Source organism: Manacus candei, unplaced genomic scaffold (assembly GCF_025592945.1).
Source record: "Manacus candei isolate 608988 ecotype Guabito, Panama unplaced genomic scaffold, ASM2559294v1 h1tg000040l, whole genome shotgun sequence".
Taxonomy (NCBI): Eukaryota; Metazoa; Chordata; class Aves; order Passeriformes; family Pipridae; genus Manacus; species Manacus candei.
The window spans coordinates 1195374-1220977 of record NW_026138088.1 but is presented as its reverse complement, the minus strand read 5'-3'; the positions used below and the strand labels follow the sequence as shown (position 1 = coordinate 1220977).

Genomic DNA, 25604 nt, shown 5'->3' with positions numbered 1-25604 from the left:
GTTGATCTAAAACAGGGGGAAGATCAAGGATACTTTAAATGTATTACAAAGTCAATTGTAGCCCAATTAGAAGCTGTATTATTGCAGACAGTTACCTCAAAACTACTGTGTGGGAAGACTTTTTATCGTTTAATATAAAGCAGCTCATGCTCTCTATTGTCAATGTGTCATATATTACAGGTGATAAAGTACATCTGTATTATGTCTACTGCTCTTAAAGCAGAGATCCTTGAGACTCTAAAATAACATCCTGGCAGAAAAGGCAGTTTAAATCAGACTGTTGAGACCACAAAAGAAATGACCCCACACTTCAGTGTCGTCCTGATCCCAGAAGCTGACCCAGTGAAGGGTTTCCATCCTGCCTTGGGAGTTGGATGCTAAACCAGTGTCTGAAGGCAGATGTGCAAACAGCAAACCACCAGTGCTCTTGTCTTGCTGTAGATGGACCCAAACTGTCCCAGAGAGCTCAGGGAAGGGGCACAGTTTCCCAGTGACAGTTCTGTTCTGTGTGACTGAAATGTCTCCATCAGCCTCCCTCCTCCCCACGGGGTCATGGAGTCTCTAACGACTGGAGGCAGTTACAGGGTGTAGCAATTTCTCCCCTAAACCTTAGGTGCAGGAGCAGAGGCAACACCTGAAGAACTGCCATTTGTGCTCTGCTGTCCTGCTCCCAGCATCTCCAGGAGCCCTTGGAGATGGGAATGCAGTGCAGGCCTTGCTTTCCAAAGGCTGCCTTTGTGGGAAGTTGTAGATTCAGGATTATTTACCATTTTCTAACCTCATCCCTCCTCCTGGCCTTTGCTCCGTGCCTGTGCCGGTTGCTCTGTTGCTGCTTAGGCAATCGCTTTCAAAAGCTCCCAGATTTTATCTTGCTATTTGATCTCTCAATGGCTCAAAGGTGATGAAAGATTCCGAGCAGGTTGGTGATGTGATAATTTCTCCTGAGTCTCAGCTGGAGGCTGGTCCTGACACCCCAGCAGCATAAACAGTTTCTGCTTCTGCACGGTCTGTTATTGGTGCAGAGAGATGGAGTTTGCTGGGGGCAAAATGCTTTTTTCATTTTAGTGCTTTTTTTGTCTCTGGGTTTGGGGAATGTCACCTTGCCAGTGGGGCCCTTTGTCACAAACTCTGCCGTGGTGAGTAAAATGGATTGTCAAGTTCAAATTCCCATCAGAGACTCCGGGAATATTCCTTAGAGATGCTTTTCATAGCCAAGCTAGAACAATCTGTGGGTTTGTAGGTGATAGTGAGCAAAGTAATTCCTGTAATTATTAAAACAAAAGTAAAAAAAATTGCCAAAAGAGTCTCTTACTCTTACTCTGTTTCTGTATTTTCTGAAAACACACATTGTTTCCTATTCAGGGTCTTTTTCCATATGCACCTGTTCACAAAAGGGATTTGTCCACACTGGAAAATGGACACTTCTTATTGCAGGATTAAGAAAAAGTTTAAAAAAATCAAAACAATGACAGAAAAGAAAGTCAAAGCATTGAGGGTGGAGAACTTCCACTAACCTCAACATTTCATTGTAGTTCTGTGTTGTTTCCACTATTTGTATATAAAGGAGGATCACAAATCACAGATTTTGCCTTCAGATCTTTGGTAGTTCATAAGTCACATGCTCTCAGGATGTTCCTGTTTTGTCTTCAGCATTGCTATGATTTAATTTTTGCTACTAATTTCACCTTGGAGGTTTTATAGAAACCCTACTGGCTGTGAGGCTGGGCCATATTCCAAAATATTCCTGCAGCTCAGAGTTGCCCTTGGGATGTTTGGTTTCTGTCAGTCACTGTGTGTCTGTCTGGAGCCTGACACTGAAGTGCCTGAAAAATACAGGTGAACTCGAGTACTTCATGCTCCAGTAAAGTTGCACACACTGAATTCCCTCCTGGCTTATTTTAACTTATTAATTATTAAATATTTAACTGTGCAAATGTTTACAAACAAGAGAAGATCTGTTCTGTGGGCAGGATGCATTTTTCATTTCTGAGCTCATTTAAAGAGCCTTCAAAGAATCTTGTTCTCTGATGCTTTCCTCTAATGTGTTATAGGATGATGTGAATTTATGGAATTATTACCTAACAGGAACTGGCAGTTTTAGGTCCTTCTCTGGTCTCTTTCCTATGCGTGATGCACAGTTGAATCATTAATGTTTCTGTGTAGATATAGCATCCATATGTTATATAACACTGCTGTTTCCCAGTCAGAGCAGAATAAGGGCTTTTATCCCCCAGCCTGCAGGTGCTGGAATGTTCCAGCCCTGTTCAGAGCATCTCCTCAGCCCAGCACACGGCTCGGCCCAGCTGCTGTCCCTTCACTCTCGCTCTGTGACTGTTCTCCTTTCAATCAGGCCTCGTGATTGGTATCAAAGAAGTGACTCTCAAGCACCCTGAGAGCAGCCCGTGCTCCAAGACTGGGAGGCTTTTCCAGTAGGCTGGAGCTGCTGCATTCAAAAAGAGCTGGAGGAAATGTGTTCTCAGCTTTGTGTCCGTGCACTGGCAAACTGAAGCATTTCCCCTTAATTCACTGTCACTCTGATGCCTCAGGCAACTGCTGGAGTTTATTCTTTTCACCTGTTTAGCCATCCCTTCCCATCACTCTTAGATATTTTTGTAAGAAGAGTGAACACTTCAAACAGAGGTTTGTCTGAGATGGGTGTTACCCCTCATGGAAGTGAAGCAAAGCCAGATGGACTCTGGGAGGGGTCGAGTTCCTTCCCCCCAGCGCAGTGACTTTGCTGTTCTCATTGTGCAGCCCTTGAATATGGCCTTGAATATGGCAGGATTTGGCAATTAAGAGGCCTGACAGTGCTCAACAAAAGAGAGATCAGCACAGTACACACAGGCAGTTTGGGAATTACAGCTGTGCCTTCAAATGGACACAGGGATTGCAGGGGAGCTCTGAAGCCAAACAGGCAGGAGTGTGTGTGCACACTGAGTTTTGCCTCAGGTTGCTCTGAAGGTCTTGTTCCAACACGTACCTCAATTATCTCCTCAGAGCACTAATAGGAACACCAGATAAGTATCCGAATTGCAACACTTTGTGCTCATAAAATTAAAGCTTATTATGCTGATTAATCCCCAGCAAAATGCGTGCAAATAAAAAGTGCCAAGTTCTCCTCGTCCCTCAGTATCTCTGCGGCCCCACTCTGAGCCTGCCCTAAGCTTTGACACCTGACACTACAATGTTTGTGCTTCTTACTCCTGCTTTGCAATGGTTTTTCTAGCTCTGTTCTTCCATGTGAGCCTGTTCTCTCAGTAAGCAAGTGCCAGTGGTAACCCAGCTGCAGGCTTTGTAATACAAAATGGAAAAAGGAAAGAATCCTTAAACTGGCATTTTCTTCCAGGGTCTGGTAAGAAACCATCACAATTCAGAGTGCTTTTTGTCTGTAGTGAGCACTGATGCCATGACTGAGTGGGGGTTTTTGTGAGTCTATTGGTGGTTTGTATTTATTTTGTCACATACTGTAAAATGTAGCAAATAAACTTTATTATGAAGCTGATTTGCACCGTAGATGCAGACTAAAGGTAGAGATTTTAGGTAAGGAAGAATATGGTGCAATCAATGCTGAGTAGCAAAAGTAGTAATAGTGCTCTTATAATTACTTATCCTAATGGCTCAGAAATTGTGCCTTATTTAACATATCCATATAAGCCATTAAATCAGCAGCAGAGCTGCCCTGGGTATTGCCACACGCTGCATCCTCGTTCGTGTTTGTGCTCAGCGCTGTTTTCTCAGCCCCTGAACTGCCCCACAGCCCTTCCCACACTCCACTTTCTGCTTTGCTTCCCCAAGGATCATTTCAGAGGAGTTTCTCCTGCAAGGTTATGTGCAGAGATGCCTGAGGATTAGACAACTGGCCGTAAAATACTAAAGGGAAGTTGTATTTTTGGAAAGAAGGGCAGGAGCAAGAGGAGCCAGGAGTGCTCAGAGCTGCTGTGGTGGCACAGAGCAGTGAAGTCCAGCACAGAGAGGCTGCTGCTCCAAGGAAATCATATCCAATCACCCCAACAGCCTCCCGGGTGTCACTGTGGGACCAGAGACCAGGTAAATCACTGTAGCTCACCCTGGGACAGCCAGGAAGCAGGCACTGAGCAGGAACAGTTTTGAGGTTAACCTGGCAGGCTCCGAGGGGAGGTGTGAGAAGCAGGGCTCCTGGAGCACTCCTTAATTTGGGCTGTCAGTTGAGTACCCTGGACAGACAGGTCTGAGAAAGAGCTGTCACCACCTGCCAGAGGTGGAAAGCGAGCAGAGCAATTGGAGGAAGCAGGTTCAGAGGACAGGGAACAAAACAGGGACAAGAACAATGTGAGGCTGCAAGGGGTTAAAATTGAAGAGTGTGGTTTTGCAGCAGGTGGGAGTTTGGGGTATCCTGGCAAAGGATCATCAACAACCAGCAGGTTGGGGACATCAGCACGTGCACGAGGTGACCTGATCCCTCAGGCCCCCAGACGGACACTGGTCAGGAAAAACAATCTTATTCTTCCTTTCTTGGTTTTCCAGTCCCAATCCCATGGCTGAGAGCCCGGCGTGAGGCAGCGCCGTGAATCACCGGCACGGCTCGGCCTGGGATCCGGCTCTCAGCACTCCCGTTCCCACGGCCTCCCACTCAGCCTGCATTTCCCAACCTTCTCCCGTGGGTGATGCCTTCATCAGAGGGAAAAAACAAACCTTGTGATTGTAAAACTCAGAGAGAAAGGCTCACAGCAGTGATAGTCCTGCTGGGGTTTTAGCAGGCGAGTGGGGAAGTGCGCAGGAGGAAGGAGGTATCGTGAGCAGGAGTCATGTGAGGAACCCCCTGCGTTATTTTCAGGGGAAATTCTCCATGGAGCCCATATTTTAAACAGGTTTTCTAGGGAAGAGTCAGTTCCTTAAGCCCCCCCTCTTGTCCCAGATAGAAGGCAATAGCAGAAGTGAGTGGGTTTGCTGACTGTGAGTTTTCCCATCGCAGGGCCCACCGAGCAGTTCCCAGCAGTGTAGTCTGCAAAGCTTTGCCCAGTGAATCTTAAATGGTGAACTGCAAACTCAGGGTCCTGTGGATAACCTGACACATTATTGTGTGTTCCACAGGTAGGGCTTGATATTTGTAACTGATTCAAACAAAAAACTCCACCAAAGGAACTTGAACCAGACACGGTTTTCTGGCTGCATCACAGAGAAGCAAAGATTTATTAGCTTTTATTGCACAGGAACACCAATCACGGTAGAGATTAAATCAGGTAACAGTGATTCGGAACAGAAAGACAGGTGGAAGCAGCAGACAGGCCATGCAGGGAGCCCTGAGGAGCCCCTGCAGTGAGCAGTGTTGGGTAACTTGAACAAGTGCTGGCTCCTGCTCGTGGCAGAGCCGTGTTCGGCCGTGCTCGGAGAGTCTTGCTTGGTCCAAAGGCCTCACTGGGGAAGTCCTGCAGTGGAAGATGCTGCTCCTGCCAATCACTCCTCAGACCTTCTAAAACTCCCTGAGGAAAGATGGAGGGAAGCAAGAATTTCTTTGAAGAAGTGTGATCTCATTCAGCATTTTTAACCCTGTGTTACTCCCCGAGTACCCCCTGTGCAGTCTCGGTGCACCAGGGCTGTTCCAGCCTCCCAGAAAAGTTTGAACAGTGTCAGACTTGTGTTTGTACCTGTGTGTGCAACTTTAGCAATGAGCTGCACAGACCTGCTTCTGTTCTCAGCTGTGGGAGTGCAAATCACTTTAGAGTGGCTGAGCAGTGTATACCAAATACAGAGGAACTTAGAATGTACGTTTTTCTGTGTACAGACATTTACAACAAATTTTTATAAGTTAAAGATGGATGGCACATGACATGTTTTAATCTTGCCTACCAACATTAATATATGTAGGAGTGTTGCAGGTCAGATGGGATGTTTGATCAGAGGAGTGAATTTTTGCAGAGGAGTTTGCAAAGCCTATGTATGAATTTTTAAAAATCAAATTTTCCCGAAGAATCTTCCTCATAACACAAAATCCTTCTGAATTCACTGCCTTTGTTGCCAGCAGCAGGAGAGTGTGTGCACTGTTCCTGCTGTCTGCAAGGATGGCTCCAGGCCCTTTGGGTGAGAGCCAGCTCTCATGTCATGACTGTCAGTCTGTGGTGGAAACTGTGTTTGGGAGACAGATTGACTGACAGAGGCCGATGAAGCCTCAAAATAGGATCAAAGTGGAAGTGAACCTTTCTAAAAATGACAATTTCCTGTTCATATTCCCCATTTTCAGGCATTTGTCTGAGGTGCTGTGAGGACCTGGAGCCTTACCCAGTCTCATGTGTTTTATGGCTTCGGACACTTCCTCCATGGTGGCTCCTCTCCCCAGTGTTTTGTTCCCTTCCAGGCACAGCTTCATGTTTTCAGCACTTCCTGGAACCACAGCCGGGAAATCAGACACAGATCAGACCTTTCTGTCTTTTGCTACTTGAGTCTTTTGCAGCCAATGCCTCTCATATTTTAAATGTCTGGAGTGTTCCTTCCAACTGCTGTGCCCTGCTTTAACCATGCCCCCTTAACACCAGTGCCATTTCTAACCACTGACTTCCCTGCTTCCCTGCATGCTTTGGATTGGGCATCATTTTCCCTTTCCCCCCTTCATTTCCTCTTTCCACACAACCCTTCATGCCACCCTCCCTCTTCAGTGGAGTCACTGCAAATGCTGCCATGTTGAGTTGTCACTGTGTAAGAACAAATGTCAGAGTGGCCTTAAAACACAACTGGGGAAAAATAGCAAAATATTTCCAGGAAGGAAGTTGTCATATCCCTTCCTGCTATTCAGAGAGGATCGTTAATGGCAGGATGTACTTCTTTATTCCATTTTTACCTGGGCTTTCACAAGAGTCACCAGGCTGGGACTGGGACGATGAAGAGCGGAAGAGGCAGGATTTGCCCCCTCCTCCTCCTCCTCCTCCTCCTCCACTGCCACCTCCTCCACCTGAGGTTTTACCACAGGTTCCACCTCCTGTTCTTCCTCCACTTCCTCCTCCTCCACTTTCAGAAGAGGAAGATCTTCCATAGGATCCTCCAGTTCCTCCTCCACTGCTTCCTCCTCCATGACCTCCTCCTTCTCCTGAAGATCCACCATCAGCTCCTCCCTGTGCAGGTCTGTAAGCAGGAAAGGGTGTGTTATTTCCTTCTTACCCTTCATTTTCTCAGATAGCAGCACTTCCTGCTGGTACTTCGGGGAAGAAATGACAAATCACAATACTAAATATTTTTGTGAAAATCCAGCTTTGCACCCTGCCAGCTAAGATTTATGTGAATTCTTGTGGTTGTAATAAATATGTTGATGATTAATCAGTTGTACCAGTTCCTAACATAAATATTGCTGCTTTCCTCTTCCCCTGATTGCAGAGATGGCAAGTTAATAAATTGATGTCTTTACTTAATTCTGTATCTCAGGCCGTGCTGCCCCTTCTCCAGCAGGGCCCGGTACTGCTGGATCTCCTGCTCCAGGCGGGTCTTGATGCCCAGCAGCATCTTGTACTCCTCGTTCTGGCTCTCCATCTCGCAGCGGATGCTGGCCAGCTCCTCCTCCAAGGGGCTGATCATGCACTGGATCTGCTGCAGCTGCAGGTTATAGCGACGTTCCGTGTCCTCCAGGTTGGACTGCAAAGAGTCGACCTGCGAGGGCCAAACAAAACGCGGCGTTGGTGGGAATGTGGCAGGATCAGAGCGTTCTTGTGCCCCACATGGGACAGATCTCACATGGTGTCAGGGGCACCCAGCATCTTCACTGACTGTTGTGCCAGCTACAGCCACCCTCCTGTCATCCCAGCAACCCCTGGGTTCTTTGCAAATCCAAGGATCAGGAGCACTTGGTACCTACCATGCTGAGCTGCGACTGCAGCTCAATCTCCAGGCTCTGATATTCACGTCTCAGCTCAGAGATCTGCCGGTTGCTTGATTCCACCTCCTGGCCACTTGAGTGGACTTGTTGATTAACTTCTTCCATCTGAAAAATTAATGTACAGAACTGGAGTTTCTGACTTTTACTTACAATGTCAACATGGCAGTTTATCATGGGACCAGCTGGAACAGTTTTTTGGGGCCTGCTTGGAGCCACAGCTCAGAGTGGCAGCAGCAAACAACTCGGGTGAAAACTCAAAGTTGCAGAAGGGCCACTGGTAAATGGGGCTGTTACACTTCCTCGTGTGGCTCTGCCAGAACAGTTCAAGCCCACTTGTGATTTCCTTCATTTTAGTCAAAGGGATTCTACCATTATTTCCTAACAGCAATGGATGCTGTGTCATTCCTCTACAGGGGCTGGTGTTTTCCTTTTTAACACGAACATTCCAACTGTCACCCTTTACCTTGCTTTCATACCACTTTTCAACCTCTGCATGGTTCTTCTGAATAATGGCTTCATATTCTTGTCTCATCTCATTGAGCTTTTTCAGCAGATCCTCCCCTGGAGCAGCGTTGACCTTCACACTCACATCCCCGCTGGACTGGGATTCCAGCTGTTTTATTTCCTGCAGAGAAAAGCCAGGCCCAGGACAATGAACACAAACAGAGCCTTTCAACAGCATACATATATATATATATGTTGGGGGGAGTTGTGTTGCAATTATTTGGCCTTGACTTCAAGCCATTGCTTGTTGAGGGGCTGAGCTCAGGGCCCCCCTGGCACAGCCTGGCCCTGCCCCTCGGTGGGTATTTCATGCCGAGGTTTCCCCTGCAGCACCTCCAGTTTGTGGGGTTTTGTTGCTTTTTTGCTCTTACCTCCTCATGGGTCTTCTTGACATCGATCATCTCCTCCTTCAGAGACTCGAACTGCATTTCCAGGTCGGACCTGCACAGGGTCAGGCTGTCCAAGAGGGGCCTCAGGCTGTTGAGATCGGCCTCCACGTTCTGCCGGAGCCCACACTCGGTCTCGTACCTGTGCCAGGGACAGTGCAGAGAGGTCAGCCCTGCTCTTCCCATCCCAGTTCTCCTACTGGCATTATTTATGGAGAAGTTCACCTATTCCAGTATCTGTGTCTGTACTTCAGTGCATGCAGCATCCCTCAACCAGCAGAATTAGGAAATCATCAGCCAGTACTTACCATTTAAAATTAATATTACTTAATAACATTATTATTCTTTATACTTAATACATTTAAAGTTTAATATTAATATTGAACTTTAATATTTTTATTCTGTGGTATCTTTCATCATCTCTCTGACCTGCAACTTTGTGCAGGGTCCATCCATTTGGTTCAGAGACAGCATTCTAGAAATATTGAAAATTTTGAAGTTTCACAAATTATTTCAGTTGTGCTGCCATAGAACCAGGAGGAACCCAAGTCCCTGTGGATTGATATTTGCTTATGGAATTAATTTATGAAGTTCAGGAAAGCAGGAGGAAGGAAATCAGTGGCTGGAAAAGAGGAATATATATTTACTTTACTCTAAAGTCTTCTGCAGTCATCCTTGTGTTATCCAGGTCCAAAAGTACCTTGTGGGTGTCCACAGCCGCAGTCACAATCTAGAAGAGAAACAACGTGCTGGGCAAACATTCCCTGAGAACCTCTCAGCCTGTCAGTGCTCCAACTCCTCTGGCAAAGAGCATCCTACCTGGCTTTGAAGTTCTTCAATTTGTCCATAATAGTGGCTGTAGTCCTTTGGGCCAGAAGGACCTTGTTTCTGGTACCACTCCCTGATTAATTGTTCCAGCTGAGCGTTTTCCGTTTCCAGATTCCTGACGGTCTCCATGTAGGAGGCCAGGCGCTCGTTGAGGCTCTGCATGGTCAGCTTCTCATCGTAGGAGAGGATTCCCACGTTCCCTCCAGGAAAGCCAAAGCTGCCACTGCTGAAACCAGCACCACCTCCACCAAAGCCTCCTCCATAAGCAGCACCAAACCCGCTCCCCCCTGACCTGAAGCCCGTTCCCATTCCCCCTCCACAATATCCGGGAGCCATCCCTCCTCCACAGCTGTGGCTGCTCATCCCTCCTCCGTAGCTGCTGCGCCTGATACTCCCATACCCCCCAGCTGCCCCACCACAGCTGCTCCGGGAGCTTCCTCCACCACAACTGCTGCCAGAAAACCTGCCACCGCCGCTGCTCCTGGAGGAGATCCTCCTCGAGGAGGCCGAGGAATGCGAGCTGCCCCCTCCTCCTCCCCCACTGCTGGCACCGCCACCGCTGCTCCCTCGCAGGCAGCTCTTCAGGGGCTGCTTCGAGCCACAGCTCATCCTGGCAGCAGCAAAGGACTCAGGTGAAAACTCAAAGCTGGTCTTACAGTTGTCCTGGAATCATAGCTCCAAATTCCAGCCGGCCTCCTCTGCATTTATAGCCGAGACAGAGGGTGTCGCCGTGGAAGGGAGTACCCGCTTTCCATGTGCATTTGCAAGCCCTAATTTGCCAAAGGGAGATGCTTGGCAGTGTCAGGAAGCTTAACCCTTCCTCTAAGTGTTTGTGACCATTTGTTTATTCATACAAAACATGTAATTTCTGTTGGGTGGCTCTGAGTGGGGGAGATCTTTGCTGAGATCTAGTGCACTGACTTACAGTCATCCCAAAGAAACTCATCCCACTCACCTCGTCCTGGTCACATCCCTCTCAACACAACAACACTCTGCCACAATAAGGGACAGTGGTGGATGTTCCCATCTCTCTTCTAATGTTCAGATATTTGTCAAGGAATACTGGCTGATTGTTTTATAGTTACCTGATATTTTCATAGATTTATGGTTATTCTTTGCTGTGTGCTCCTTATTTTTAGTCCTTGATTGCTTTATGCCTTTGGAAAGCCCATCCCAGGATGTGAGTTGTAGGTACAATGAACCACTCTGACTTCTTTATAATATCTCGTAAAAGCTCAGAGAACATTGGCAAATGTCACGTGCCAGCAATTATTCCAATCACACCTCTACAATTGTGTTTTATAAATAACAATTTAATTATGAAAAAGGGTGTTACAACAACTGCAGAACAGCTCCGTGTCAGGCTGTGAGGAATGGAAGTGTGGCAGGTTGTTTCTGGAAATAACCCTTCATGTGCTTGGACCAAATGCAGGCACAGGAGGGCCGAGACACCTGGGAAAGCATCCTGGCTCTGGGCTGGTCTCTCCTGACATTCCTGGGAGTGTCAGAGGTCCTGTTCTCACTCCCGAAGGGAATTCACGAATTTATCAGGATGTTTTCCCCACGCAGCACAAATACAAACATCCTTGGAGGAGAAAGGTGAAGTTTCTGATTTGGAGATTAAGTCAATAAACTACATCACATTTTCCCTTCAGATTCGTTTTCCACCCACAGACACATCTTACATCTTCTTTCAAGATTGTATCTTTGCCCAAGGCTCGTGAGCTCTCCCCGTGCCTTGAGCCTCAGACAGTGTCACCTCTCCCCCGGGTGCCTCTCACCCCGTCCTCCTGCCAGACCAATCCCAGCCTGTTACCTGTCGCACCTCGTGGGTGGAACTCGTCGTGTGATGTCCAATTTCCTGTATTGATTTGGGATATTACTGTTTTCTCGCTGGGCCCGTTGTGCTGTTGGTTGTTGCTGATCAACAGGTTTGTTTGTTTGTTGTGGCTTCGCAGCAAGTGTTTGTGGAAACAGCTTTTTGTGAAGGCCCCTCCCAGCACACCCTGGCCCACGCAGCAGGACACGCCTCACGTTCCATCTTCTGCTCCACTTCAGCTCTGAAGTGGGAGCAAGGCCTCCCCTGGACTGTAGGAATTTAAATGGTTCATTGCAACATTTAATGGAGTGTGGGGGATAATTTTAGCTCATTACAGCCAGAAACCCTTTTCTCTCAAGTAAACAAAATTGTCTTCTATACTTCCAGCTGCTTTGGCTCTTGGAGCCGTTGGGTTACATCCTGTTTAACTGTTTCTTCCAGCTGCTGACATGGGTACAAATCTATGTTTTCTGTATAATTCTGCAGAAGGGGTTTGTTTTGTGTTGTTTTGTTTTGTTTTGTTTTTCTGCAAAGATGTTTATTACATCTTTTGCATCAGTCATTCCTTTCAGATGGACCAAGCTTCCTGTCTTCACAGGAGAACATGTTTGGATGGTTTGAATATCAGGGAGGATGCCAGTGTGCAACTTAAAAGCTTTATGTTTAATACATGAAAGGAAGATTTAATGCCACTTTTTCCCCAGAATTTGTGCAGGCAACTTTCCTCAAGAGTGAAGCTTATCTCTTTAAACCTGAGAAAGCCTGATGATTCAGTGTATCTGGGAATCCTGGCCAGGATCAGAGACAGAAGTGACTGAACCAATGGTTCCTGAAAGGAATGTTTTATTTCAGAGCTGCTGTAAGGTGGAAGCTGGTTTATGAGGCGGTAATTTTGTCTGCAGTTATGTCTCATAGGATTGTCCAGGCCCTTGCAACACTCTGAGCTGCCTGGGTGATCTTAGATAATGTTTCCAGCAAAATCTAGAGATGCTGCTGGAGGGCTGGGAAATCGTAACACCAGAGAGATGCAATAAACTCTGCAGGAGCTGGAAGGATCCCCAGGGGTACCTGTGAAATGGGACAGCAAAACCTTCTGGAATCTGGGCTGAGGCTGCTCAGTGCAGCAGAGCCAAAAACTGGTCAGGGCCAAAACGGGGGGAGGAGAAGGAGGAGGAGGAAGAGGAGGAGGAGGAGGAGGAGGAAGGTGCCTTGGAGGCAGGTGGCCCCACAGTTGTTTGCAATGGGCCTCTCCCTTCTCCTGTGATGAAACTGTTACCAGGTCCTGCCCAACCAGGCGGGGGGACTATTTAAGCCTGAAAGGCTCACCCAGCACAGGCAGATTTCATCCAGCACTTCAGTGGCAGAGTTGCTGTGTGTCCCTCACAGCCCAGCTGTGTGCTGGCTGAAGCAGAGGGGGGGGACAAAGCCTGTTTCCTTTGGGTGTGTGGCAGTGGGAAGGTGAGGCTGCTGTGGGTGGGCACACGCGGCTCCTCCCAGACCCTGGCACCACCTTTTCCAGCTCCACATCCACACCCTCCCCACACTGATGTGTTTGGGACAAACCACCGAGGTTGCTGAGCACATCTCAGGGGGCACGACTGTGCTGTTGCCCACCCATTTTGGTGCTTCACAGGGATCCTTTTCCATCCTTCCAGCTTCTGATCAGGTCTTGTCAGGAATATTCAATTTGCTTATGTTGCTACACAGAGAAAAACTATGAATTATCTACCTGGGGAATATGACTCATTCTCATAATTATATGCTATAAACTAACTCCCATTATATTATCATCAGGCAGTTTTATTAACACCAGATAATCCTGTAGGATTTCTCCCTAGTAGAGAAGAAAGCCAGGCCCTGCAGTGTGACTGTGTTGGAGGGTGAACACTTATTTGTACACTGCTCTTCCTTCCAGTGAGGTTCAGCTGCCTGACACTTAGCATGAAGCTGTTCTCCTCTCCCCTAAAATTTGAATGATGAGGGTTTTTTCCTTATCCCAGTAAAATCTAGATGTTTGAAAACTGAAAAATCTGATTTAGATCAGTTGTAACATATTAGGGCTCACTCATGTTTATCCTGTCAAAAGACCAGTGGGCTTTGGTTCATTGCCACAAACCAAAACACACAGTGTGGTTCTAGAGCTCAGTGAAATTCTAGGACCACCATCTGCAAGTGGTGGCCTTGGCAGTGCTGGGTGAAGGGCTGGACTCGAGGATCTCAGAGGGCTTTTCCAACCCAAATGATTCTGTGATTCCCTGATGCCAAAACATATTTTAGGCATTTTTTAAGTGAAGGGTTTTAAAATATGTTTTGAAGTGAGAGAGTAAGTCCCCACCTCTCCTGGTGTCTTCTGGTGTAAGTCTTGGTGTCCACCCACACCCTGAGGTATGTGGTCGCAGGGAATATCCCTGGAACCTGCCCCTGTTTGTCCAATGGTCCAAACACAGCATGTTCCCCCAGTGGTCAGTAAAGCTGGACTCGGCGGGGGGGGGGACGTGCTGACCCCAGGGAAGGGCAGCCAGGGGTGTCCGACCCAGCAAACATCCCTCCTGTAGGAGAAGGTGTAATTCCTGCCTCCACTCTGCCCCATCTGTTACTCACTCCCTGTTGCAGAGCCGAGTGGTGATGAAACGTTAAAGGGCACCTTCAACAGCTCCACCACCCAAAGGAGTGATGGTGGCTGCGATAGGAACAAAAATTAGGTGAGTCAGAGCCGTAGGAGATTTCAGAGCACAAACCCCTGGGTTGGGAACGGCTTCATTTCGGGCCTGAGCAGCCCCTGGCCCAGGTGACTCTGGGGTCTCAGCTGATGCAGCTCCACTGGCAAGACCCTCGTTAGCAAAGGGTCATTACAGCGCATTTCCAGCCCCCGCGGGGACCCCGAGTTTCGCTGTGCTCCCGCCCAGCGACGTGATGCAAAATATCCCGGTGCCGCTGGAAACATAAACAGGTATTAGCAAATCAGGGAGTGAGTTTCGGCCTGGCATTCATCCCGCACGCCCCCGCACGGGACGGCACCGGGGGGGCCCGGGGGACAGCGGGGGTCTGCAGGCGGCGGGGAGGGCACTGCCCGTCCCTGGGCTGTCACACACGGAATCGGGTCGTGCCGACCTCACTACGAGTGACACCATTAAATACCGGAGGAGCTGGAGCGGCATGTCCGGGCTCACAGCGCGTTCCGTGTTTTCCCGCAGCGGGATCTCCCCGGCACGTCCCGCAGACACCACCCGGCTCTGCTGTGGGAGGATGAGCCAAGCCCCCAGCTCCGGGTTTGCCGCTCGCCTCTGCCCCGGGCGCCCTCCGGCAGCTCGGTGGGAGCCGAGTGCCCTCTAGAGAGCACCCGCAGCCCAGGGCCGGGGAGTTCTCAGCTCCTGCACCTCCAAATACCTCCAAATATCCCGTGTGGTGAGATGCAGAATGTGTCGGGATCCCACGGCACGGTGGGCGCAGGGCTCGGCGGGGCAGAGGGAACACTGCCCACCCCGCTGCAGGGCAGGGGGCCTGGACAGGGCTGAAACTGCTGTAGATTGTGGATATTTACATTTTTATTTAGAATGTATACACATTTATATAATTTAATATAATTTTATATTTATTATTTATATACCTATTATTTTAATCACATACTATCGTAGCCCTGCTAGATAGGCTACCAGCAACTAATTCCACTCAGCCACAGACAGGATTAGCCCATTTTAGTGTCTTTGGGCCTCTTAGGAAAATGTGATCCCTACTTTCAGGAGAGTCTCAGACTCGGGTAACGCGGTGACTCGTTGTTTGCACTCCTGGGGCAGAGCAGGGCCAGGCCAGGCCGGGGCTCGGGAGCAGGACAGACACTGACAGGTCCGTGTTTCCTTCGGATCTGCCGGTTGGGAACAGCTGACACCTGACGGGGAGAGCTGGGAAGTGCCAGGACTTCCCAGGCACTTTCTCCATTTCCTTTTTCCTCAGCACCAGCAGCACGTGCATATCAGGATCATTAATTACTCCAGCTGCTCTTAGGTTTTTTCCTGACATCAAATGCAGTGCTCGTGGAAAACCTGTGCTTCAGTCTCAGTCCAAACTGGATGGTTTTTGGATAGGTCAGTTTTGCCCTGTCTTCTCAGGCAAACACATGCTCAATGTCTCTGTCCTCTGGAAAAAAACAAAACAAAACAAACCCAGTATAAATATTTTAAATTTCTCTTTCCTCTGGGAAAAACAAACAGCGAAACTCAACCCAGTATAAATATTTTCACAGGTGCTTCATGTTGCTGTTTCTCTCTGCGGTACAAGAGGGAAAGGCCAGTGCCGATGGCAGCAGAAAGTGAAAGCTCAGGTTCCCAGGATTTGAGTTTCGGTGAGGATCTGCCTCTCACTCCAGAGGATCTTTTTCACGAAGTCCTCGAGGAGGAGCGAGCAGCAGCTCCGGGGTTTTGTACGAGGGTTTGGGCCACGGCAGAGCTGCCTGGAGAGATCCGAGTGTGGGAAGAACAGGAGGCGACCCTGCCCGGCCCCAGGAGGGTGCGGTGCTGCCGCAGGAGCTCCCGGTGTCCTTCCCGGAGTCGGGATCAGCGGCTGTGATGGAGCTGCCCGTCCCTCCCGGCCGCCAGGGATCACTCTTGTTCCTTCTCCGCTTCCTCACTGCCGAGATTCCGCCCTCCCTTTGCCCGTCCCCTCTCCCGGCTTGTTGCAGCGCAGAACCCAGCCAGAGCAGGGGCAGAAATGTTCTTTTCCAGGTGTGTGGCACAGTCAGGAGCGGGGTTTTGCATTTGCTTTTATGTTTAAAATGCTGTTGAATTTCTCAGCAAAGGACTCCACAATATTTGACACGTGTTTAGGTGTGACAAATCTTGGTGCCGTGTCATATAAACTACAAAAAGGGCTTTCAGGCCATGGGCTCTTTCCGTCCTGTGGATGTCTCTGCACAGCTGTGAGTGTCCCCATGAGAGGAGATTGCTGAGAACATTTGAGTGCTGTCATCTCAGCACGTGGCCTGACAGGCACCCGGGAGAAGGGGCACTGTCCTCGCAGGGTCCCCCTCCCTGGGCAGGGGTCCCGCACAGAGGAGGTGGGATTCACTCTGCCGAGGGGCAGCAGCACCTGGACATGCTCACACTGCACAAGTCCAGGGGACAGGTGACATCTCTCCCCCCCGGGTGACACCTCTCCCCCCCAGGTGGCTGCAGCCACCACTGAACTCCCCAGCACCAGCTCATCTCGCAGTTTAACACTTGACACATCTGGAAAGCAGCTGGAGATGTGCACCAGGGATGGCTGCTGAGCCAGTACGTGTGTATGGATACACACCACCCTGAGCTTTGGCACGGGAATTTCTGTCACTCATCCCTGTTCTCCTTTCACTGAACTCCAGCTCCTCTGGCTTGGCTGCCTCCTCCCATGTCATACAGGAACAGGCAACATCTGCCTCAGGCTGTGGCAACAGGGAGGAACTGGACAAGACCTGCCAGGTCAGCAGGGCCATTCTCTGTGCAGGATGATCCTGTGATCCTGACCAGTTTAGGTGCCCACTGTGCCCATGGCTCAGCACCTGGTGCTCTAAAGGAACTCAGTTTCAGACCCAGGTTCTTGATTGCATCAGGCACAAGCAAAGTTTTATTAGAGACGTTTTTCAGCAGCAGGTACGTTAGTGACCCTGACTAACTCAGGTAATTTCTAGAGGTTACAGCATTGCAGAACAGAAGAGCAGAACAGAGGAGGGGGCTCCTGACACCCCCTTTAGCTACGTGGCCAAGCGTCGCTGAGTTACTTCTACTTTCTCTGCACAGAGGGTGCAGCGAACACGGAGCGTTCTGGGTTTGTCTCTGGGTTTCCCTGTCACCTTCCAGTCCGTTCCTCCTTAATCACAAATTCTCCTGCAGGTCACTGGAGGGAAAACACAGCAGCATTATTTGACTGAAACAGAATCCTTCAAATAACAGAAATTGAGTCTGTGTGGTGCCCTCATTTCTAGAATGCACTGCTAAGCTGGAGCAGTTGGCAGCAACCCAGGAAACCCCAGATATTCCCCAAATAATTTACTTTAATGGGAATTTTCTTGTAAAGTTATAGATTTACTCTTCTTTTCACTCCTTCCAGACTCTTATGGTAAGTTTAGACTCATCTTCTTTACTTCTCTCCATGGTACTGCCTCCTCTCATCCCCCATTTGTTTCCTGCAGCCCTGTGTTCAGCCCGAGCTCTCTTTAACCCTGTTCCTCGGTGGCACCACCACTGTGACAGATCCCTCCTGTAGCACAGTGAGTCTGAGAGGATGCCAGTGACACGTCCTAGGACTGTGCTGTCTCTGGCCCTCAGAGCTCAGGAGCAAACCAAACAAAGCCGGTTTTCCCGTTGTGAGCACACGGCCCTTACCTTGTATGTCTCCAGTCTTGCAGGGTGGGACCTGGGGCTGGCAGTGGGCAGCTGTAGTTGTTGTGTAGGTGTGGCTTGTCCTAATGACCCCTCCGCCAGTTCCGATTCCTCCTCCGTGACTAGTGAGACAGACAGGCAATTTTAGAACTTCACGTGTCACTGCTGACTGGCTACATGGCACAAAGTTTCAAACTATGTCCTTTATAAGGGTTTTTACATATAGAGTATTTTACACCACATTTTCTGTTACTCTCAGAGTTGCTTTACATTTGTGCTCCCCCCTGGCGTGGAACTGCAATGCAGTTGCCAATTAATTGCCATTAATTCCCATTTTGACAGTTCTCACATATATCACCCCAGAGAAGAGACTGTCCTAATGCTAGGACAGACAGTGTTGTCACCAGCAATTATCAGATTTGGTATCTCTGCTTTGCAGATCCCAGGGAGTGACATTTAGTTCTGATTTCAATGTTCATCACAGTGAAGTTGCTCATAAGACAACTTCTTCATCTCAAAGAAAGCATTAAGAAGGACTAAAGATCCGGCTGGATTCCCAATCTGTAATACAGATCTGTGATATTTTCATGTATTCTCTAGTGGATTTAGAGATGTACATACATGAGGTCCTGCTGTCCTCCTTCCAACAAGCACCGGTAGGTCTGGATCTCCTGCTCCAGGCGGCACTTGACGTCCAGTAAGGTCTTGTACTCTTGGTTCTGACACTCTATTTCCGCCCTTATTTCAGCCAACTGCTGCTCCACACACGTGATCTGGTTCTGTAGCTCACCGAGGAGGGTGTTGTACTGGCACTCAGTCTCAGCCAGAGAGGATTCCAAATTATTTCTCTGATAAACAGGACAAGCAAAGAAACAACATTCATTTTAAGCGTCAGCCTGGAGTTTATGATTTCCAGTCTAGAAATGAAGGAGCCATTCAGCACCATTGTGCTGGTTGGTGGGTCTGGCTGTTCACACCAAGAAACCCAGCAGTGACCACGTCCGAGCTGAGCCAGCTCGTCACCCACCTGGCTGAGCTGAGCTTGGAGATCGATTTCCAGGGCTTGCAATTGGCGTCTCAGTTCGGTCACCTGGTTGTTGCACGTCTCCACCTCCTGACCACTTGTAATCACCTCCCGATTCACCTCCTCAATCTGAAATCACCAATCCAGGGTAAAGAGCTTTCAGGAGATATCTGGGTACATCGGGCTTGGTTTTACAGGAGCAGAACACAGGGAGTGTTCAGCAGAAGTAAAAGGGAGCAGGGCAGGTTCTCTGTGCACAGGGCGTTCCCTGCTGGCTCCTGTGCTTGTTCATTTTACAAATCCCATTAGCCCCATGGCTAGTAAGTCTCTTTAATCCAAATGTGGAATATCTGTGTTCCAGCAACACACCACAAGGCCTTGTGGCAAATGCTGCTGTTCCAGATGGGACATAACAAACTGGTCAGACAGGCCTGTGGCTCCTATGGAACACAGGGTATAATGAGTGCTGCTCTTGGGCTTTACTGAGAAGCAAGAACTGCTTATTGTCTCCATGTCTGGTCTCTGAGAGGCTCCTGAGGCCTGGGGGGTGAGTGTCAGTCTGGTTCAGGTGTGTGTTGCTCACCTTGCACTCGTACCAATCCTCGACTTCCTTGCGGTTCCGCGCTATCAGTGTTTCATACTGGCATCTCAAATCCTCCAAGATCTGCCTGAGGTCTGGTCCAGGGCAGGCATTGACCTCCACGCTCACATCTCCAGTCGATTGCTTCCTCAGACAGCACATTTCCTGGAAACACCATCCAGATCAGGTCAGTTTTTAAAAAGGAGGAAAGAACTGAGGCAGCCAAGTTGCCCTGCAGGGAGGAGCAGAGCCTGGCAAAGCCCCTCTCTGCTGGACCCTCACAGCTCTGGGGTCACACCATGGTCTCCATCAGCCACTTGCCCTCCAGAGCAGCATCCTGGGGCGAGGGAGGATGGATCCCTCAGGAGTGAAGGGTTTTCAGAGGAGAAGGGCAGGACCTACCTCCTCGTGGTTCTTCTTCAGGCAGCAGAGCTCCTCCCGCAGCGACTCCAGCTGTGCCTCCAGGTCGGACCTGCAGAGCGTCAGCTGGTCCAGGACCTGGCGCAGCCCGTTGATATCGGCCTCCACGCTCTGGCGCAGGGCCAGCTCCGTCTCGTACCTGGGTTGGGCAGGAAAGCACAGATTCAGGATGGGAACATCCCACACGGGCTCTCTTTGTGCCCAGATCTCCTTTCCCAGCTCTCTGCTCTGGTCTGCATTTGCTGTCCATGTTGAATGCACCGTGCCTCGGATTTCTGCACCACTTCATGTCTGTTATGTGAAAGCTTTCCTTCCTCCTCCTGGTTCTTCCCTGCTCCTGCTCACTGTGTATTTGGTATCACTTACTCAGCTGCATTTCTGCTTTGCTGATCCCATCTGTTCTGGTCTGGGGTGGAAATGGACCACTCCCTGCAGTGCCCGTCCCCAGCCTCACCACAAACGCTGTTGCTAAATGTTTTACCCAAGAACACTAATTAAGGGAGGGCTGGTGACCAGGAGCAAAATGCCTTTCATCATCCTGCCCTACCACAGTGGTGTCTGGAGCCTCTGTAATTAGTGCTCTGAGCCTCCCCAGCAAGGTGGGAAGGAGCAGGGGGGAGGCAGCGGGTTCAGAGGGGGCACTCACTTCACACGGAAATCATCAGCAGCCATCCTGCTGTTATCGATGTCCAGGATGATCTTGTTGTTATCAATGGTTGCACAGACAATCTGGAAAAGAGCAGAGCATGAGAGATGCCTCCTTCTCTCCTGTTCTACTCTGTAGGTCTTTCTGCATTGCAATTAGGCAGTAACCCTTCACAATTCCCTTTTTCTGTTACCTTCTCACTTAAGTAACCTAGTCCCTTGAGCAGAGAAGTTGAAGGAGGGGGCTTTGCCTCCTTTACTCACAGTCAGTAAAGAGATCAATTATGTAGAGGCTGAGAGTTAAAGAGCTGTGAGATGGGGTGTCTCAGTTTCAAGATCTGAAGGCAAGTTCCAAAGAGGCTTCACAAAGTGAACCTGAAGAACCTTCTTTAAGTCACTAAATCTCAGCTGATATTGAAGCTGGAGTGTTCTGGGCTTCAGACTTAAAGGACTTCAGGGAAGATGGTTGGAAGATGTCTTTAAGCCTTAGGATCAGCTTTTATTGTGGATTTATTAGTGTGAGGCTCTTTGTGCCCCTGTGACAATCAGTTTCAACACACAGCTTTTCTCACCTAGAATTTATAATGTTTCACTTCATAAAGCATTCAATGTGTATGTTTTGCCCTTGTTCCATAGTTCTCTTTGCTTTGCTTTCCCTACAGAGCTGACACCACTACATCTCCTCAGAGCACACTGGTAATACCCTATTTACAGTTGTACACTCCAAACACAACGTACCAAAGCATCCTTTCCCTTTTCCAGAGCGTTCTCCCACCCCTACCACCTTGCAGCACCCATCCTTGATGTGCCCCCACACTCAGCAGTGTCATAGGGGAACTTGCCAAAATTAGTTTGTGAACACATTCAGCAGCACCAAAGTTCCCCCGACAAGTGCAGCAGGTTCTAAACAGAAATTCAGCAACGAGCTGTCAATGGCAGGAACAACCCAGAGGGGCATTACCTGGTTCTGGAGGTCCTCGATCTCTTTGTAGTAGCAGCTGTAGTCCCGGGGCTCGCAGGACAGGCCCTGTGTCGCGTACCACTCTCTGATCCTGCACTCCAGCTCGGCGTTCTCCTTCTCCAAGCACTTCACCTTGTCCAGGTAGGAGGCCAGGCGGTCATTGAGGTTTTGCATGGTGACCTTCTCATCGCAGGATGACAGCAAACAGTCGCCACCGAGACCCCCAACAACCACCCCTCCTCCGAGGCCAAACCCCAGGCCATTGCCATAGCAGTTGCCACCTCCATAGCTCCCACCAGCCAAGCTACCAACACTCAGTCCCCCTCCATAATTCACTCCACCGCAGTAGCTCCTTCCAGAGAAACCTCTGGCACTGCCTATCCCATAGGAAGAAATCCGTGCTCCACCACCACCACCAATGATACAGCTGCCACCACTGCTCCTGCCTTTGCTAGACACAGTAATAGTCTCCTTAATGTTGCAACTCATGGCGACAGCGGTTGGCAAGGCAAGCAGAAGCCCAAAGCAAGATGCACAGCTTGATATGAAATCAGACTGCGAGCTGGCCGTGGCCGCCCATCCCTATTTATACCTTCCACAGTGGGTGTCACCACTGCTCCTTCTTCCCATAAGGCTGGCTACTCCAGCCATTGGTGCCAAGAATAATTTCTCAAAGGGAAGTTTCCTTTCAAGAAGCCTGGTAGACGAGGAAGATGCTTTACATGTCTCTTGCTAATTTCAAAAATACATTAGCAATAATGTTTTATGAATCATCAGCTTTTTGTTTATGATGCAAACTTACAGCATTAAGCCAGGAAAAACACTGTCCTAAATTACATACCAGGAAGAAATCATTAAAGGTTATTGCATCAAAGAGCTCTTTATCTCTCATTAATTTATTTTCATTTTATTTTGAGTTGAACAAGCAGTTTTCATGCAAGGTGCTGAGGTTGGAATATGCAAGATGAAAAAGAAAGAAGAAATACTAAGTTTGCTTCTCGGATGATGTATGAGGAATGATGTAAGAACTCTGTAGAAAGATCAGAGACACAGAGATTAACCTTTAAATCTCTCCACTGGCAAAATGACAAATCTGGAACACTCTGCTACGAGACAAGTGAGACCAAGGAGGGATCTCTTAATAGACACGGATGAAAGGTTCTTCCTGTATGATTGTGGCTCTCCAGTAATTCACAAGGGATTTGTTTCATTATGTGGAGAGTGTAAAGGAAGGTAAAAGTGCTTTAAATATTTCCTGTTGTTCAGTGGAAGATAATTTCTACACTTTTCCTCATTATGGATTGTAATTGTTGCTGGGAAAGGGCGGTTTTGAAACAGTGGATGGGAGTGGAAACATCCTATGGCCAATTTCTCTGTCAATATGTGCTGTGCTCTAATCAGAGCTTCGGGATTGCTGTCCTGGCACGTATAAAGACAGAGCTGCTGATGGAGCTGCAGAGCAGTCGCTGCCCAGTGCAGCTCCACATGGGCTTGGGAAAGGTGGGTTTGGTACAAACTAGAATTTCTCTGTCAGTAAAATTTCCAAATCTTAATTAGGCAGGGAAAATAAAAACTAGGGATCCTTTCACACTTCTGACATCAAAAGTGAGGCTGAGCTCATTTTCATGAGATGCTTTGCTGAGACTCCAGACCACTGGACCTCCCCCTGGGAGCCCCTGTTCCAGTGTCCATGGAGCAAGGGTCAGGCGTTCCTGAGCTTTCTGAAACCAACCATTCCCTGTAAGAAATCCTGCAGACCTGCTTCACCAGGGAAGAGTGACTTCAAACTCTTGCTGAAATGGCATTATCAGTTGAAATAGGTTTTGTTATGGAAGGTAAATGATCCCATTTACCAAAGGACTGAATTATCCCAGTATTTGTGGATTTTCCCATCATTTTATTGCTCTTATTTCTGCTGAAAAGACGCCTTCCCTTATCTTTGCCTCCTTGGATGTTCCTTATCCAGCACCATAACAGCCAGCAGCATTCCAGTGATATCTCCAGCAAGCTGGAGATGGGTGTGGAGAGACTTCTCAAAGTGATTTTACTCAAAGACAAAGCTCTCGGCACTGGCAGAGCTGCAGCTGGGCCCTGCCTGCCACGCTGGGCCTCCCTCCAGCCCCAAACACACAGAAACAAAGCTCAGAATAGGCAAAACCTCTAACAAAGTTACTATGTACAGGGAGAAACAGCTGGATTTCATCCCTAGGACCAGAGAACATAATTGGGAGCCAGGGCGTGGTGGCAGGAACGGACCGAAACTGCCGAGAGCTGCGGCGCTGGAAGCTTCGCCCGGGCTGCGGATGATTCCTCAGGAGTTTCCCAACAGCTGTCTGCAGCATCTCTCCTGAGTGAGCACACATTCCTTCCCGGCTCCACATTATCACTGCAGCACATCAGAGCAGCAGAGGCAGGAACACGGGCTGACACTGCTCCCTGGGAGGGGAGGGTGTCTGCGTGCCCGCTGCAGGGACGGCTCCTGATCCCTCTGGACACCTCAGACCCACCTAAACTGTGCCCAGGAGCCTCAAACCACACACACTTCCCTCTGCCTCGCTATTTTTCCTGTTTGTCTTCAGGAAATGAGGGCACCAGTTAAAATAAGATAAAATTAAGTGATTGTTGTGAAACATTAAAAGCTTAAATTAAGCTTTTCCTCCTATTTTCATTCAGTTACTTGAACTCCTAAGCTTCCTGGGTCTGTCTCATTAGCACAAAGAAGTACGGAAATCTTATGGAAATGTAGTTTCCAATGTTTGCAGCTCCATAATTTGCAGCTCTTTAATAAATGGGGTGTTTCCAGGGTGTTTTCTGCTGAGGGACTGTTAATCATAAGCTGCCTCTCCTGAGCTGCCTTCCAGGTGCATCCCAGCTCATAGGTTCACAAACAACATCACAGCATCCCAGGAGCTGAGGCTGTACTCCCCCCCCAGGGGGCTTTCCAGAGGCATATTCATCATGTCTGGGTCATTAGAGTCCTTCTGACCATGTCATTAGGTCTCTTTCACCTCTCAGGAATTTAGGGCAGCTCCTTTGTGAAAGCGCACGCTTCGGACCCGCGGCTGCGGTGGGAAGGGTGGGAGGTCTGTGTAGGAGCCCAGGGAATCTGGAGGAGCAGCTGGATGTCAGCAGCAGTTCATAAGAGGAGGAACAGCCCAGAGCTGGTGGGAATCACATGGGGCTGCCAGGAGAGTGTGGCAAGTTTTTATATATCTTACATGGCTGAGAGTTTCCAGAAGAATAGAAACTGGAAGGGCCTCAGTGCAGTGCCTTTATATTTTTAGAAATGAGAGTGTGAGGACTCTCATTTGGGAAGGATTGAGGCCGGAAAGGGCAACAGTGGGTTATCTCACTGTCTGGCTTTGCACTGAATGAGGCAGGAGGAGACAATGGGAATGGAAAAGGGAAAGGTTTGCTTTTTGACTTCTCAGTCAGAGCTCAGAACAGCTGAGCTCCAGAGGAGTCCAACAGAAATTTGCCATTATAGGCACAATATGTATTATATTTAAAGATTACTTGATTTATAGTCTTGGTTTAAAAGCTTCTACCTTTGGCCACTTTGGTCACTGCAGATGTTCCAGTGCTACATTTTCTTGTCTTGCCCATGGATACTATTGAGCTTAGTGTCTGGTAGATGAAATAAAAGAAATACCACTGAGACACCTTCTCTCCAAGGGCACCTTTCACCTGCTCCCTGAACTTTAGTGGTTAAACTTCTTCAGGGACTCGATGCTGTGTAAAATCTGTTTCAGTATCAGGAGAGTACAGAAGCCCCAGCAGCAGAGCCGTGTGCTGTATGTACAGTCCTGAAGTGGTTTTCTCTTTGTGCCTGTCCTCCTCCTGCCCTGAGCCTGCTGGCCCATAACCTCCAGCCCTTGACAGAAAAGAAGTGACCAGGAGTTTTGCTTTTCCAGGTCATGTCACAGGTGAATCTGACTCTGTAGCAGCCACATCACAGTCACCCGTCACTGCTTGGCTTTCTGGACCAACACTTTAATCCTCCAAACACCCTCATAATGCTTTTAACTGCAAGTTCTGCAAACCCAGGGTGCCTCGGGGCAGGTCAGTGCCAGGATGCACTGGCTCAGCACCAGCTGCTGGTCGAGGCCCAAGAGTGATCCTTGTCTTACCTGTGAGGTTTGAGTGCCTCTGTGGCTTTTTTCTCCATTCTGTTCTCTGTTGAGCTGCTCATTTTCAGCTCCCACCCTGCCCTCCCCAGCTCCCCAGACAAGGTGTGTTTCATCTAAAGA

The 25604-nt window shown here is 48.8% G+C and overlaps 2 protein-coding genes and 1 long non-coding RNA gene across 3 annotated transcripts in view; 1 reads left to right on the top strand and 2 right to left on the bottom strand.

Annotated features, from left to right (window-relative positions):
- The window catches only part of LOC127474194 (uncharacterized), a 102652-nt gene that overhangs the window by 73834 nt on the left and 3214 nt on the right, over window positions 1-25604 (top strand). The window lies entirely within an intron of this gene.
- Window positions 5161-10243, bottom strand: LOC127474138 (keratin, type I cytoskeletal 13-like). The gene is made up of 9 exons (XM_051794623.1): window positions 9547-10243; window positions 9375-9457; window positions 8713-8869; window positions 8301-8462; window positions 7817-7942; window positions 7373-7611; window positions 6812-7092; window positions 6256-6357; window positions 5161-5459 (listed from the first exon to the last, which is right to left on the bottom strand). The coding sequence occupies exons 1-9, from the start codon at window positions 10162-10164 to the stop codon at window positions 5434-5436; spliced, it is 1794 nt and encodes a 597-aa protein (XP_051650583.1). The 5' UTR covers window positions 10165-10243; the 3' UTR covers window positions 5161-5433.
- LOC127474153 (keratin, type I cytoskeletal 13-like) lies at window positions 17171-21843 on the bottom strand. The gene is made up of 8 exons (XM_051794648.1): window positions 21355-21843; window positions 20395-20477; window positions 19731-19887; window positions 19332-19493; window positions 18752-18877; window positions 18346-18572; window positions 17728-17897; window positions 17171-17239 (listed from the first exon to the last, which is right to left on the bottom strand). The coding sequence occupies exons 1-8, from the start codon at window positions 21841-21843 to the stop codon at window positions 17214-17216; spliced, it is 1440 nt and encodes a 479-aa protein (XP_051650608.1). The 3' UTR covers window positions 17171-17213.